Genomic DNA, 17,107 nt, shown 5'->3' on the forward strand with positions numbered 1-17,107 from the left:
TAACAAACTCACTAGTCTGGTCCCGTCCCCCTATAACAAACTCACTAGTCTGCTCCCGTCCCCCTATAACAAACTCACCAGTCTGGTCCCGTCCCCCTATAACAAACTCACCAGTCTGGTCCCGTCCCCCTATAACAAACTCACCAGTCTGGTCCCGTCCCCCTATAACAAACTCACCAGTCTGGTCCCGTCCCCCTATAACAAACTCACTAGTCTGGTCCCGTCCCCCTATAACAAACTCACCAGTCCGGTCCCGTCCCCCTATAACAAACTCACCAGTCTGGTCCCGTCCCCCTATAACAAACTCACCAGTCTGGTCCCGTCCCCCTATAACAAACTCACTAGTCTGGTCCCGTCCCCCTATAACAAACTCACTAGTCTGGTCCCGTTCCCCTATAACAAACTCACCAGTCTGGTCCCGTCCCCCTATAACAAACTCACCAGTCTGCTCCCGTCCCCCTATAACAAACTCACCAGTCTGGTCCCGTCCCCCTATAACAAACTCACCAGTCTGGTCCCGTCCCCCTATATCAAACTCACCAGTCTGCTCCCGTCCCCCTATAACAAACTCACCAGTCTGCTCCCGTCCCCCTATAACAAACTCACTAGTCTGCTCCCGTCCCCCTATAACAAACTCACTAGTCTGGTCCCGTCCCCGTATAACAAACTCACTAGTCTGCTCCCGTCCCCCTATAACAAACTCACTAGTCTGGTCCCGTCCCCCTATAACAAACTCACCAGTCTGGTCCCGTCCCCCTATAACAAACTCACTAGTCTGGTCCCGTCCCCCAATAACAAACTCACTAGTCTGGTCCCGTCCCCCTATAACAAACTCACCAGTCTGCTCCCGTCCCCCTGTAACAAACTCACTAGTCTGCTCCCGTCCCCCTATAAGAAACTCACCAGTCTGGTCCCGTCCCCCTGTAACAAACTCACCAGTCTGCTCCCGTCCCCCTATAACAAACTCACCAGTCTGGTCCCGTCCCCCTATAACAAACTCACCAGTCTGGTCCCGTCCCCCTATAACAAACTCACTAGTCTGGTCCCGTCCCCCTATAACAAACTCACTAGTCTGGTCCCGTCCCCCTATAACAAACTCACCAGTCTGGTCCCGTCCCCCTATAACAAACTCACCAGTCTGGTCCCGTCCCCCTATAACAAACTCACCAGTCTGCTCCCGTCCCCCTATAACAAACTCACTAGTCTGCTCCCGTCCCCCTATAACAAACTCACTAGTCTGGTCCCGTCCCCCTATAACAAACTCACTAGTCTGGTCCCGTCCCCCTATAACAAACTCACCAGTCTGCTCCCGTCCCCCTATAACAAACTCACCAGTCTGGTCCCGTCCCCCTATAACAAACTCACCAGTCTGGTCCCGTCCCCCTATAACAAACTCACCAGTCTGGTCCCGTCCCCCTATAACAAACTCACTAGTCTGCTCCCGTCCCCCTATAACAAACTCACTAGTCTGGTCCCGTCCCCCTATAACAAACTCACCAGTCTGGTCCCGTCCCCCTATAACAAACTCACCAGTCTGCTCCCGTCCCCCTATAACAAACTCACTAGTCTGGTCCCGTCCCCCTGTAACAAACTCACTAGTCTGGTCCCGTCCCCCTATAACAAACTCACCAGTCTGCTCCCGTCCCCCTATAACAAACTCACCAGTCTGGTCCCGTCCCCCTATAACAAACTCACCAGTCTGCTCCCGTCCCCCTATAACAAACTCACCAGTCTGGTCCCGTCCCCCTGTAACAAACTCACTAGTCTGGTCCCGTCCCCCTATAACAAACTCACTAGTCTGGTCCCGTCCCCCTATAACAAACTCACCAGTCTGGTCCCGTCCCCCTATAACAAACTCACCAGTCTGGTCCCGTCCCCCTATAACAAACTCACCAGTCTGGTCCCGTCCCCCTATAACAAACTCACCAGTCTGGTCCCGTCCCCCTATAACAAACTCACTAGTCTGGTCCCGTCCCCCTATAAGAAACTCACCAGTCTGGTCCCGTCCCCCTATAACAAACTCACCAGTCTGGTCCCGTCCCCCTATAACAAACTCACCAGTCTGGTCCCGTCCCCCTATAACAAACTCACTAGTCTGGTCCCGTCCCCCTATAACAAACTCACTAGTCTGGTCCCGTCCCCCTATAACAAACTCACCAGTCTGGTTCCGTCCCCCTATAACAAACTCACCAGTCTGGTCCCGTCCCCCTATAACAAACTCACTAGTCTGGTCCCGTCCCCCTATAACAAACTCACCAGTCTGGTCCCGTCCCCCTATAACAAACTCACCAGTCTGGTCCCGTCCCCCTATAACAAACTCACTAGTCTGGTCCCGTCCCCCTATAACAAACTCACTAGTCTGCTCCCGTCCCCCTGTAACAAACTCACTAGTCTGGTCCCGTCCCCCTATAACAAACTCACTAGTCTGGTCCCGTCCCCCTGTAACAAACTCACTAGTCTGCTCCCGTCCCCCTATAACAAACTCACTAGTCTGGCCCCGTCCCCCTATAACAAACTCACTAGTCTGGTCCCGTCCCCCTATAACAAACTCACCAGTCTGGTCCCGTCCCCCTATAACAAACTCACCAGTCTGGTCCCGTCCCCCTATAACAAACTCACTAGTCTGGTCCCGTCCCCCAATAACAAACTCACTAGTCTGGTCCCGTCCCCCTATAACAAACTCACCAGTCTGCTCCCGTCCCCCTATAACAAACTCACCAGTCTGGTCCCGTCCCCCTATAACAAACTCACCAGTCTGCTCCCGTCCCCCTATAACAAACTCACTAGTCTGGTCCCGTCCCCCTATAACAAACTCACCAGTCTGCTCCCGTCCCCCTATAACAAACTCACTAGTCTGGTCCCGTCCCCCTATAACAAACTCACCAGTCTGCTCCCGTCCCCCTATAACAAACTCACCAGTCTGCTCCCGTCCCCCTATAACAAACTCACTAGTCTGGTCCCGTCCCCCTATAACAAACTCACCAGTCTGGTCCCGTCCCCCTATAACAAACTCACTAGTCTGGTCCCGTCCCCCTATAACAAACTCACCAGTCTGGTCCCGTCCCCCTATAACAAACTCACCAGTCTGGTCCCGTCCCCCTATAACAAACTCACCAGTCTGGTCCCGTCCCCCTATAACAAACTCACTAGTCTGGTCCCGTCCCCCTATAAGAAACTCACCAGTCTGGTCCCGTCCCCCTATAACAAACTCACCAGTCTGGTCCCGTCCCCCTATAACAAACTCACCAGTCTGGTCCCGTCCCCCTATAACAAACTCACTAGTCTGGTCCCGTCCCCCTATAACAAACTCACTAGTCTGGTCCCGTCCCCCTATAACAAACTCACCAGTCTGGTTCCGTCCCCCTATAACAAACTCACCAGTCTGGTCCCGTCCCCCTATAACAAACTCACTAGTCTGGTCCCGTCCCCCTATAACAAACTCACCAGTCTGGTCCCGTCCCCCTATAACAAACTCACCAGTCTGGTCCCGTCCCCCTATAACAAACTCACCAGTCTGGTCCCGTCCCCCTATAACAAACTCACTAGTCTGGTCCCGTCCCCCTATAACAAACTCACTAGTCTGCTCCCGTCCCCCTATAACAAACTCACTAGTCTGGTCCCGTCCCCCTATAACAAACTCACTAGTCTGGTCCCGTCCCCCTGTAACAAACTCACTAGTCTGCTCCCGTCCCCCTATAACAAACTCACTAGTCTGGCCCCGTCCCCCTATAACAAACTCACTAGTCTGGTCCCGTCCCCCTATAACAAACTCACCAGTCTGGTCCCGTCCCCCTATAACAAACTCACCAGTCTGGTCCCGTCCCCCTATAACAAACTCACTAGTCTGGTCCCGTCCCCCAATAACAAACTCACTAGTCTGGTCCCGTCCCCCTATAACAAACTCACCAGTCTGCTCCCGTCCCCCTATAACAAACTCACTAGTCTGCTCCCGTCCCCCTATAACAAACTCACCAGTCTGCTCCCGTCCCCCTATAACAAACTCACCAGTCTGGTCCCGTCCCCCTATAACAAACTCACCAGTCTGCTCCCGTCCCCCTATAACAAACTCACTAGTCTGGTCCCGTCCCCCTATAACAAACTCACCAGTCTGCTCCCGTCCCCCTATAACAAACTCACCAGTCTGCTCCCGTCCCCCTATAACAAACTCACTAGTCTGGTCCCGTCCCCCTATAACAAACTCACCAGTCTGGTCCCGTCCCCCTATAACAAACTCACTAGTCTGGTCCCGTCCCCCTATAACAAACTCACCAGTCTGGTCCCGTCCCCCTATAACAAACTCACCAGTCTGGTCCCGTCCCCCTATAACAAACTCACCAGTCTGGTCCCGTCCCCCTATAACAAACTCACCAGTCTGGTCCCGTCCCCCTATAACAAACTCACCAGTCTGGTCCCGTCCCCCTATAACAAACTCACCAGTCTGGTCCCGTCCCCCTATAACAAACTCACCAGTCTGGTCCCGTCCCCCTATAACAAACTCACTAGTCTGGTCCCGTTCCCCTATAACAAACTCACTAGTCTGGTCCCGTCCCCCTATAACAAACTCACTAGTCTGGTCCCGTCCCCCTATAACAAACTCACTAGTCTGGTCCCGTCTCCCAATAACAAACTCAACTTTGACCCCAGTAGCGAAATCGCCTGGTTCTGCAGCTCCTCCTCTCTGCAGAGCAAAGTGAGATCTCCATTCAAACACATCCAAAACTCCGCAGGATGAGACTAAATTCTCTGCTATTCCGCCGCTGATCATCACTTCGCTCCATCGAAAGGAAAGTGACAGTGGAAACTGAATCGATTTCAATCGTTAAGAGAAGTAAATAGGTAAATAAGTGGATAAGAATTCCGCCCCGTGATACTGACTAGTGGTTGCTAGCAGGCTACTCCAACAGACTGCAAACATGGCGAGCGCCTCATACCATATCTCTAATCTATTGGAAAAAATGACATCAAGCGACAAGGATTTCAGGTAAATACAATATTCTAACAGTCTATGCATTTGAAATGACGCTGTGATTCTGAACTTTTACTCAAACCGGTATCGTCCCATATGAAAACCCTGCAAGTTAGCTAGCTAGGCCTCAAATCAATTCTGTCATTTGGCTAGTCTGCTTACGTTCGCTAGCTAGCTAACTAACAATGTTAGCCACTCGCTATAAACAGATTCTTGCGAGGAACCCACATTAACATTTTGACATTATATTTATAATTTGTCAGTTTTGCCAAGTATATAGCTAGCTAGTTACATTTAACACTGTCATGTTGCTAACTAGCTGGCTAATTCGCTCTGACAGTCGTTACTGTCAACGCTAGCTAGTAAACTAGCTAACGTTTTGAGGTAGAAAACGTTATCGAATTTAGCTAGCTAACTCAACCAAGTGGACTACACTAGTTAGCTAGTTTGTTAACTAAGTAGTTAACTAAAAAGGCATTGCACATATCCCAGCAGTCTACAAATGCCATATCAATGATTGCTTAGCTAACGTTAGCTAGCCACAGTACATCCATAACATAATTCAGCCAGCATGTTTATGTTTTTGGCTGCTCGGGGAGTCAAAATGTAGTTAATGTATGTAGTTAGGTAGTTAGCTGATTTAGCTAGCTTTGAAGCATACCACTACCTCACTGTCAGGTGGTTTATATAAACCATACCAAACACACAATTATAACCAACGAACTAGAAACAACTTGATTGACTTCCAAACCGTGAATTAGTCTGCAGCCATATCAACTTCACATTAGAGGAACACTTGTTTTTACAGAAAATATGATGATGTAAGCCAGCATTCTGCTCTTCACAATTCTGTTACAGTTGCCAGGAGTCATGAATTTACCTGTATAACTACACAGCATACATGTATAACTACATAGTCGTAATCTACCACCTGATAAATGTTTCAGTTTTTTCACTACAGAGATCATCTTAGATGTGTGCACCTGTGGGAATCCAAAGCTGCATTCCTGTAGTCTTGTTCTGGTGTTTTCCAGTGTTTCCCACACCTGTAGAGATGATAGATAGGTAGACACAAAGTCATTTGTCACTGACATTTGCTCTGAAATGTCAGATGTTACAACTATAAAACATATTGAAAGTAACCAGTCCCCTGACATACTGAGTGTGCCCCAATAATATGTAATGTCTCTCGGGCCCATCTCTGAAACGGTTTACCATAACCATGTATTAACCTCACCCCCAGGCTCAATTGCTAGAGTGAGCCGTCTGGTTGGATGAGATTTCCTATGCACGTGTGGGAACTCCTAGCCTCTCTTCTTTCTTGTCAACTTAGGCTACTTCCCAGATTCTCAGTCTTGCCAATAACTCTACAGGTCCCAGACTATTTCAGGTTCATAATAATGACTAACGGTGGCTTGTGTTCTGTGGTACCTGGGGTGGGACGGTGAGAAATGGTACAGGACTATTTTACAGGAAGCCTGTTCCACTGTGTGCCCCCATTGCCTTCTAGTTTTGAGGGATTGCTTATACAGCTGCCAAAAGCATGACTTGACACCAGCTCACTGGATTATCCATCATGGTTGAATGACATTGTAAATCCACCTCTAGAATCAGAACTCTGAAGTGAATCAGTCAAGAAATAGCTGTTGAGAGTTTAGGCCTAACCTCTGAGCCTGACAGTGGGAGTGGAGCCTGACGGTGGGAGTGGAGCCTGGCGGTGGGAGTGGAGCCTGGCGGTGGGAGTGGAGCCTGACTATCTGACATTTGTGTCAGTTTTAGGCCTATTTGAATTTGAGTTCTAACACCACATTATAGAGGGAGTAAAGGGGTGCTCCTTGCTTCTGCACGTTTGCATGATGCCATCATTATTAGCAGGGTGAAATCAATGGCCTTTCACATTTGAGTGGGAGGTCTAATGTTATCCACTCTGTCATGTTTGTGTAGGTGTGAGTCTTGTCCTCGTCTAATTTAGGGCCCTTTATAATGAGGGTGGTGGAGAACGAGGACGGAATCAACTAAATGATTTGAACTTGTTAGACTGTGTTCATTTGGCCAAGATTATTATAAAACATGAACAAAATGTATCAGTGATTTGTATTTTCCTTCAGCTGGGGAAAGCCCCTGTCTGTGTGTGCCCGTTTGTCTACCACTAAGTGTAGCAGTTAGCGATGATGCTAATAATGACAACAGTCTTCTGGTAGATGGAAAGGCTTTCCCAAAAACCTTCTCAATTAAATGTTAACTACAAGGAGCCTTCCTGGCAGAATGATATGTATAATGATGATGATTTGCATCAATTATTAGCAATCACATGTGTGCTACAGAAACACCGCTAACCAAACAAGTCTCTTGCTGGTGCCACAGATTTATAGGGTATCTACACCCCAAAATGAGCATTTCTTAGATTTTACCCAGACCTCAAAAGTGGACTTAGAACATCACATAAAATTAAGTGTGATTTTTGACAGAAAAAACTTGAAAAAAACTAAACAGAGAATTGAATTTTGGGTAAAATAAAATAGATTTTCTAAGGTCCTACTAATGTTTATCTAGTGTGGTGGTGGTACCGTGGTGGTACCGTGGTAGTGAAGATTGATTTCCACTATAGAAGATCACCCCCTGGTAGAAAGTGTTTTCCCACGCACCAGTTTAGAGAGAGAGAGAGAGAGAGAGAGGAGTGTGGGTGCTCCAGCCCAGTACCTCATGCTGTGGGGCTGCCGCTCTGTGAGTGTGGGTGCTCCAGCCCATTACCTCATGCTGTGGGGCTGCCGCTCTGTGAGTGTGGGTGCTCCAGCGCATTACCTCATGCTGTGGGGCTGCCGCTCTGTGAGTGTGGGTGCTCCAGCCCATTACCTCATGCTGTGGGGCTGCCGCTCAGTGAGTGTGGGCCATGGACCTCATGCATTATTCATTATTTTTCTCTCTTCCTTCTCGCTGTCCCTCTTGTTTAAAAAGCTTCTTGCGTTCCGATGAGGGGGGGGACGGGGGGGGGGACGACGCGTCAGAGATTATCAAACGAGCCTAGTGTTGAGGAGCATAGTATTTAGGAAAAGGTCTTTCTTGAATCACACCAGGAGTTCTTTGATGTGTTAAGATGGAGACAAGATGGTGTCTTAAAGCTGATCTTGTGTGATGTATACTCCCATGTATTAAATTGGATTTGATGGTAAAAGTTACCCCACCACTCTAAGAGATCAGAGCTAGTCTGTCTGGTATCATCTAGTGCTTTAGGCTTCAATCGTTCCTCTCCTCGGAGATAGTAGCTTGATCTTTGTACTAGTGTTGATTTGCTTTGGCTTCTAATGTCAGAGCACTTGACTTGTTACCTTCTCTTGGCTCAGTGGTGTTAAAACCCTTTGGAGGGTTCCATTCTCTTAGCTCAGTGGTGTTAAAACCCTTTGGAGGGTTCCATTCTCTTTGCTCAGTGGTGTTAAAACCCTTTGGAGGGTTCCATTCTCTTAGCTCAGTGGTGTTAAAACCCTTTGGAGGGTTCCATTCTCTTAGCTCAGTGGTGTTAAAACCCTTTGATGGGTTCCATTCTCTTAGCTCAGTGGTGTTAAAACCCTTTGGAGGGTTCCATTCTCTTTGCTCAGTGGTGTTAAAACCCTTTGGAGGGTTCCATTCTCTTAGCTCAGTGGTGTTAAAACCCTTTGGAGGGTTCCATTCTCTTTGCTCAGTGGTGTTAAAACCCTTTGGAGGGTTCCATTCTCTTAGCTCAGTGGTGTTGAAACCCTTTGGAGGGTTCCATTCTCTTAGCTCAGTGGTGTTAAAACCCTTTGGAGGGTTCCATTCTCTTAGCTCAGTGGTGTTAAAACCCTTTGTAGGGTTCCATTCTCTTAGCTCAGTGGTGTTAAAACCGTTTGTAGGGTTCCATTCTCTTAGCTCAGTGGTGTTAAAACCCTTCGGAGGGTTTGGCCGGTTGGGCTTTCCTTGGCTCATTGTGCTCTAGCGACTCCTTGTGACAGGGCCGGGCGCATGCAAGTTGACCCCGGTTGTCAGTGGAACTGTGTTTCCTCTGACGCATTGGTGCTGCTGACATCCCGGTCAAGCAGGCGGTGTGATAAAGAGGTAGGCGGCCAGGCGGGTCATGTTTTGGAGGACGCATGACTTCGCCTCTCCCGAGCCCTTTGAGGAGTTGCAGAGATGAGCCAAGGGATGTAATTCAGGGAAAAGGGGGGTATGCTTGTGGCCATACCACCCTGAACACACCTGATTAGCACTGGGACGGGAGACCGCCTGGGAGAATACCAGGTGCAGTAAGCTATATAAAATAACAACATAGAAATAGACGTGGCGCGAACGATGTTCCCTAATGCTGGAAGGTGGGCCTCTGCTCTAGAAGATTCTTTAGTTGGATGTCTTATGAACATATAACATCATAACCCTGTTAGTCTAACTGGGTCTTCTTCCTCCCTGTGTGTTCCTGTAGATTAATGGACTAGTTTTTCAACCACTCTACACATTTCTTGTTAACAAACTATACTTTTGGCAAGTCGGTTAGGATATCTACTTTGTGCAGGACACAAGTAATTTTTCCAACAATTGTTTACAGACAGATTATTTCACTTATAATTCACTGTATCACAATTCCAATGGGTCAGAGGTTTACTAAGTTGACTGTGCCTTTAAACAGATTGGAACATTCCAGAAAATGTCATTGCTTTAGAAGCTTCTGATAGGCTAATTCACATCATTTGAGTCAATTGGAGGTGTACCTGTGGATGTACTTCAAGGCCTACCTTCAAACTCAGTGCCTCTTTGCTTGACATCATGGGAAAATCAAAAGAAATCAGCCAAGACCTCAGAAAATAAATTGTAGACCTCCACAAGTCTGGTTCATCCTTGGGAGCAATTTCCAAATGCCTGAAGGTACCACGTTCATCTATACAAACAATAGTACGCAGGTATAAACACCATAGGACCACGCAGCCATCATACCGCTCAGGAAGGAGACGCGTTCTGTCTCCTAGAGATGAGCGTACTTTGGTGCAAATCAATCCCAGAACAACAGCAAAAGACCTTGTGAAGATGCTGGAGGAAACAGGTACAAAGTATCTATATCCACAGTAAAACGAGTCCTATATCGACATAACCTGAAAGGCCGCTCAGCAAGGAAGAAGCCACTGCTCCAAAACTGCCATAAAAAAGCCAGACTACGGTTTGCAACTGCACATGGGGACAAAGATAGTACTTTCTGGAAAAATGTCCTCTGGTCTGATGAAACAAAAATATAACTATTTGGCCATAATGACCATTATGTTTGGAGGAAAAAGGGGGAGGCTTGCAAACCGAAGAACACCATCCCAACTGTGAAGCACGGGAGTGGCATCATCATGTTGTGGGGGTGCTTTGCTGCAGGACGGACTGGTGCACTTCACAAAATAGATGGCATCATGAGGAAAATAAAATTATGTGGATATATTGAAGCAACATCTCAAGACATCCATCAGGAAGTTAAAGCTTGGTCACAAATGGGTCTTCCAAATGGACAATGACCCCAAGCATACTTCCAAAGTTGTGGCAAAATTGCTTAAGGACAGAAAGTCGAGGTATTGGAGTGGCCATCACAAAACCCTGACCTCAATCCTATAGAAAATGTGTGGGCAGAATTGAAAAGTGTGTGCGAGCAAGGAGGCCTACAAATCTGACTCAGTTACACCAGCTCTGTCAGGAGGAATGGGCCAAAATTCACCCAACTTATTGTGGGAAGCTTGTGGAAGGCTACCCAAAACGTTTGACCCAAGTTAAACAATTTAAAGGCAATGCTACCAAATACTAATTGAGTGTATGTAAACTTCTGACCCACTGGGAATGTGATTAAAGAAATAAAAGCAGAAATAAATCATTCTCTCTAATATTATTCTGAGATTTCACATTCTTAAAATAAAGTGGTGATCCTAACTGACCTAAAACAGGGAATTTTTCTTGGATTAAATGTCAGGAATTGTGAAAAACTGAGTTTAAATGTATTTGGCTAAGGTGTATGTAAACTTCTGACATCAACTGTATATAACATCATAACCCTGTTAGTCTAACTGGGTCTTCTTTCTCCCTGTGTGTTCCTGTAGATTCATGGCCACCAACGACCTGATGTCGGAGCTGCAGAAAGACTCCATCAAGCTGGACGATGACAGTGAACGCAAGGTGGTCAAGATGATCCTCAAGCTACTGGAAGACAAAAACGGAGAGGTCCAGAATCTGGCCGTCAAGTGGTGAGAGATCTCTGCCTCTCTGTGTGTGTGTGTGTGTGTCTCAGGGTTTCCATTAGGAAAATGTGGCACCGGACAACGTGACCGGGAAGGTTTTAATTTACAGGCTATTATTTGAGATATTTACCGGACCCATATGCGTTGGGGTGCATAACCCATTAGGGCATCATGTAGGAAAGTGTTTTTTTAACATCCATTGTGAATGATATACACTGCTCAAAAAAATAAAGGGAACACTTAAACAACACAATGTTACTCCAAGTCAATCACACTTCTGTGAAATCAAACTGTCAACTTAGGAAGCAACACTGATTGACAATAAATTTCACATGCTGTTGTGCAAATGGAATAGACAACAGGTGGAAATTATAGGCAATTAGCAAGACACCCCCAATAAAGGAGTGGTTCTGCAGGTGGGGACCACAGACCACTTCTCAGTTCTTATGCTTCCTGGCTGATGTTTTGGTCGCTTTTGAATGCTGGCGGTGCTTTCACTCTAGTGGTAGCATGAGACGGAGTCTACAACCCACACAAGTGGCTCAGGTAGTGCAGCTCATCCAGGATGGCACATCAATGCGAGCTGTGGCAAGAAGGTTTGCTGTGTCTGTCAGCGTAGTGTCCAGAGCATGGAGGCGCTACCAGGAGACAGGCCAGTACATCAGGAGACGTGGAGGAGGCCGTAGGAGGGCAACAACCCAGCAGCTGGACCGCTACCTCCGCCTTTGTGCAAGGAGGAGCAGGAGGAGCACTGCCAGAGCCCTGCAAAATGACCTCCAGCAGGCCACAAATGTGCATGTGTCTGCTCAAACGGTCAGAAACAGACTCCATTAGGGTGGTATGAGGGCCCGACATCCACAGGTGGGGGTTGTGCTTACAGCCCAACACCGTGCAGGACGTTTGGCATTTGCCAGAGAACACCAAGATTGGCAAATTCGCCACTGGCGCCCTGTGCTCTTCACAGATGAAAGCAGGTTCACACTGAGCATGTGACAGACGTGACAGAGTCTGGAGACGCCGTGGAGAACGTTCTGCTGCCTGCAACATCCTCCAGCATGACCGGTTTGGCGGTGGGTCAGTCATGGTGTGGGGTGGTATTTCTTTGGGGGGCCGCACAGCCCTCCATGTGCTCGCCAGAGCTAGCCTGACTGCCATTAGGTACCGAGATGAGATCCTCAGACCCCTTGTGAGACCATATGCTTGTGCGGTTGCCCCTGGGTTTCTCCTAATGCAAGACAATGCTAGACCTCATGTGGCTGGAGTGTGTCAGCAGTTCCTGCAAGAGGAAGGCATTGATGCTATGGACTGGCCCGCCCATTCCCCAGACCTGAATCCAATTGAGCACATCTGGGACATCATGTCTCGCTCCATCCACCAACGCCACGTTGCACCACAGACTGTCCAGGAGTTGGTGGATGCTTTAGTCCAGGTCTGGGAGGAGATCCCTCAGGAGACCATCCGCCACCTCATCAGGAGCATGCCCAGGCGTTGTAGGGAGGTCATACAGGCATGTGGAGGCCACACACACTACTGAGCCTCATTTTGACTTGTTTTAAGGACATTACATCAAAGTTGGATCAGCCTGTAGTGTGGTTTTCCACTTTAATTTTGAGTGTGACTCCAAATCCAGACCTCCATGGGTTGATAAATTGGATTTCCATTGATTATTTTTGTGTGATTTTGTTGTCAGCACATTCAACTATGTAAAGAAAAAAGTATTTAATAAGATTATTTCATTCATTCAGATCTAGGATGTGTTATTTTAGTGTTCCCTTTATTTTTTTGAGCAGTGTATTAAAGTCCTTACAGTAAGCTATTTGAAAAATCTTTCCAACAGTCTCCCCTTGGATAATAATGACTAGTCGTCGGTGTGAAAGAGCGATGGAAGTTATAGACCTACTGCTGCATTGGCCTATAGGCTGTGAGTTCCATGCGCTAATTTCTTTAGCCACCAATGGACCACAGTGTATCAATGTGTCCATATGACAGAGAGGCTGGTGATCTCGCATTAGTTGACTTTTTTAAACTTTGAGATTTTTCTCATTTTAATTCAGATTATGATTAATCACGTGACAGTGATTTTGATAAACAAATGTTTTAAAAATTTTTTTATGAAACTGTTCCACGAATATGCGCATATGAAAATCATAACTGACATGCAGAACGGTAGAAGTGGTAGGATAAATTGTATGCTTCCCCAAACTTGAAAATCACGTGCTGCCTATGAAGTCTTCAATCACTGAACAAAAAATGTAAACGCAACAGGCAACAATTTTACTGAGTTACAGTTCATATAAGGAAATCAGTCAATTTGAAATAAATTCATTAGGCCCTAATCTATGGACTTCACATGACTAGGCGGGTGCAGCCAATCAGAATGAGTTTTTACCCACAAAAGGGCTTTATTACAGACAGAAATACTCCTCAGTGTCATCAGCTGTCTCAGACGATCCCGCAGGTGAAGAAGCCGGATGTGAAGGTCCTGGGCTGGTGTGGTTACACGTGGTCTGTGGTTGTGAGGCAGGTTAGATGTACTTGTAAGTCGCTCTGGATAAGAGCGTCTGCTAAATGACTTAAATGTAAATGTACTGCCAAATTCTCTAAAACAATGTTGGAGGCGGCTTATGGTAGCGCAATGAACATTCAATTCTCTGGCGACAGCTCTGGTGGATATTCCTGCATTCCGCATGCCAATTGCACGCTCTCTCAAGTTGAGACATCTGTGGCATTGTGTTGTGAAAAACTGCACATTTTAGTGGCCTTTTATTGTCCCCCAGCACAAGGTGCACCTGTGTAATGATATTGCTTTTTAATCAGCTTCTTGATATGCCACACCTGTCAGGTGGATGGATTATCTTGGCAAAGGAGAAATGCTCACTAACAGGGATGTAAACTCATTTGTTTACGTAAAAAAGCTTTTTCTGCGTACTGAACATTTACCGGATCTTTAATTTCAGCTCATGAAACATGGGACCAACACTTTACATGTTGATTTTATATTTTTGTTCAGTGTAAAATAATTGCCTCCACCTTTCTATGGTTGGATTTAGCCTTTAGGTTACTCTAAAAACAAGGAAAAACATGCCTCATAATATGTAATAAAACATTCGGGTTAAAAAACCATTAAGTATGTAATCAAAATGCGTATGGCCTAAAGCTCCCATTGTAAAGTGGTGGGAGACGCACTGACAGCTTTTATTCCTGCACTTGAATGGGAGACGCTCTTCAATTACCAGTTGAGAAATACAAATATTAGCTCTTAATCGAGCACCAAAACTGTTTTGAACACAAACAAATAGCATTTAAAATGAATGTGCAATAAATGGGCTTCTGGAAGCACATGTTTTACTCCGGCAGCAACAAGCTGAGGAGCTGCAGGAGAAACCCCACTCTGTAGGTTATGATAGTTGTGTTGGATAAATAAGATGCATTGATGACTAACCAAAATACACACAGGCCAATTTAATTCCCAAAATGATGCAAATGAACCTATAGACCAATAAGCATGACGGTCATTAGTTTATTATTTTGTAATGGGTTTGGTTTTCACCTGGCCACTTTGGCCGGCAACAGTTTATTATACATTTTTTGGCTTTTCATGTTTTTCTATAACGGAAACCCTGGTGTCTCTGTCTGAACTTCAGGCACCATTATAGAGGTTTAAACATGGCTGTCAAACACTGAGACTGAGAGAGGGGCTGAATCACCTGACTGACTGGCTCGGCCCTGTGGGAGACTATCTAGACCCTAACCATCTGTCTGCCTCTGTCTGTCTCTCTGCCTCTGTCTGCCTCTGTCTGTCGCTATGTCTTTCTGCCTCTTGTCAGTCACTGTCTGTCTCTGTGTCTTTCTGCCTCTCTGTCACTGTCTTTCTGTCTCTGTCACTCTGTCGCTATGTCTTTCTGTGTCTGCCTCTGTCGCTATGTCTTTCTGCCTCTCTCTGTCGCTATGTCTCTCTGCCTCTCTCTGTCGCTATGTCTTTCTGCCTCTGCCTCTCTCTGCCTCTCTCTGCCTCTCTCTGCCTCTGTCTTTCTGCCTCTCTCTGTCGCTATGTCTGTCTGCCTCTGTCGCTATGTCTCTCTGCCTCTCTCTGTCGCTATGTCTCTCTGCCTCTCTCTGTCGCTATGTCTTTCTGCCTCTCTCTGTCGCTATGTCTCTCTGCCTCTCTCTGTCGCTATGTCTCTCTGCCTCTCTCTGCCTCTGCCTCTCTCTGTCGCTATGTCTCTCTGCCTCTCTCTGTCGCTATGTCTCTCTGCCTCTCTGTCGCTATGTCTTTCTGCCTCTCTGTCGCTATGTCTCTCTGCCTCTCTCTGCCTCTGCCTCTCTCTGTCGCTATGTCTCTCTGCCTCTCTCTGTCGCTATGTCTCTCTGCCTCTGTCTTTCTGCCTCTGCCTCTCTCTGTCGCTATGTGTCTCTGCCTCTCTCTGCCTCTGTCTTTCTGCCTCTGCCTCTCTCTGTCGCTATGTCTCTCTGCCTCTCTCTGTCGCTATGTCTCTCTGCCTCTCTCTGTCGCTCTGCCTCTCTGTCTTTCTGCCTCTGCCTCTCTCTGTGGCTATGTCTCTCTCTGCCTCTGCTTCTCTCTGTGGCTATGTCTCTGCCTCTCTCTGTTGCCATGTCTCTCTGTTGCCATGTCTCTCTGTTGCCATGTCTCTCTGTGGCTATGTCTCTCTCTGTCTCTGTCTTTCTGCCTCTCTCTGCCTCTGCTTCTCTCTGTGGCCATGTCTCTCTCTGCTGCCATGTCTCTTTCTGCCTCTCTGTCGCTATGTCTTTCTGCCTCTTGTCAGTCACTGTCTGTCTCTGTGTCTTTCTGTCTCTGCTTCTCTGTCGCTATGTCGTTCTGCCTCTGCCTCTCTCTGTCGCTGTCTTTCTGTCGCTATGTTTCTGCCTCTCTGTCGCTGCCTCTCTGTCGCAATGTCTTTCTGCCTCTGTCAGTCACTCTGTTACTATGTCTTTCTGCCTCTCTGTCTTTCTGTCTCTGCTTCGGTCAGTCACTCTGCCTCTTTCTCTCTGCCTCCGTTTCTCACTCTCTTTCATTCATATCGTTTCACAACACTATGGACAGTGTTATTGAATAACCCTGTTTGCTTCAGTTTGCGTGTCTTATTGTATATTTCATGTCAGAGCAGCATTGGTTTTATCTTCCTTGCCCCAGCTAGGGGGATATGTCTCGGTGCTTATGAGCCAGCGGCAGTGTGATCGTCTTGGCTCTCACTCTCAACAAACCATTAGAATTAGGCTTTTAAGGGATTATGTGATCAATAAGAAGATTAATTAAAATTCATCTCTCTAGGCTGTATTTCTCACACATTTCTAATGTTAATATAGGCTACAGTAACACTGCAGTTTGCCTGCTTTCGTATCGTTGCCATTTTGAAGTAGTAATCTACTCTGTTGTATGTCGTGAATGCAGAATGTAAGAAAGGCGCTGTGCCTCTTTGTGGACTGGCTGCACCACTATGTAAGAAAACAAACACAAAAAGATATCATTTTAAGGCCATTTTTTTGTTGCTCTAGATTGCAGTAAATGGCAGTTACAGGTGTTAAAAAACCCCGCAAAGATCTCTCATTACAGAGATGAAGGATCAGGTGACACTGACCTGGATGGCTAGAACAAGTAGGCTCAACTGATGATGTACTGTGTAATAAACGGGTCTCTTCCTCTCTCTGCTGCTGCTAAGAGGCCCTAAAACTGTCTGGTTGAGGCACTCAGCCTAACTGGTAATATGGTAGTGTGTTACTCAGTCTGTTCTGATTAAACAACAGCCCTTTTTAAACAAGGGACCCACTTCACATGGTTCACAGTGGGGTAACAAGGTGGTTTTATCATGACATTCAATTAACTCTGGACTAGCTTCTGTTGGAACGAGAGAACCAGTTAGATTGTGTTGTGTTCCAGCCTGGGTCTGTTGGTCAGTAAGGTGAAGGAGTACCAGGT

The 17,107-nt window shown here is 46.8% G+C and overlaps 1 protein-coding gene across 2 annotated transcripts in view; it reads left to right on the top strand.

Annotated features, from left to right (window-relative positions):
• The first annotated feature begins 4,637 nt into the window (after positions 1-4,637).
• Positions 4,638-17,107, top strand: part of LOC106598353 (cullin-associated NEDD8-dissociated protein 1) — a 68,566-nt gene continuing 56,096 nt past the window's right edge. For both annotated transcript variants that reach the window (XM_082964255.1, XM_082964254.1), the window contains exons 1-2: positions 4,638-4,981; positions 11,035-11,178. In XM_082964255.1, coding sequence (XP_082820381.1) covers positions 4,914-4,981; positions 11,035-11,178 — 212 coding nt within the window. In that variant the 5' untranslated portion in view covers positions 4,638-4,913. The remainder of the gene's footprint in view (positions 4,982-11,034; positions 11,179-17,107) is intronic.

Source organism: Salmo salar, chromosome 17 (assembly GCF_965601325.2).
Source record: "Salmo salar chromosome 17, fSalSal1, whole genome shotgun sequence".
NCBI lineage: Eukaryota > Metazoa > Chordata > Actinopteri > Salmoniformes > Salmonidae > Salmo > Salmo salar.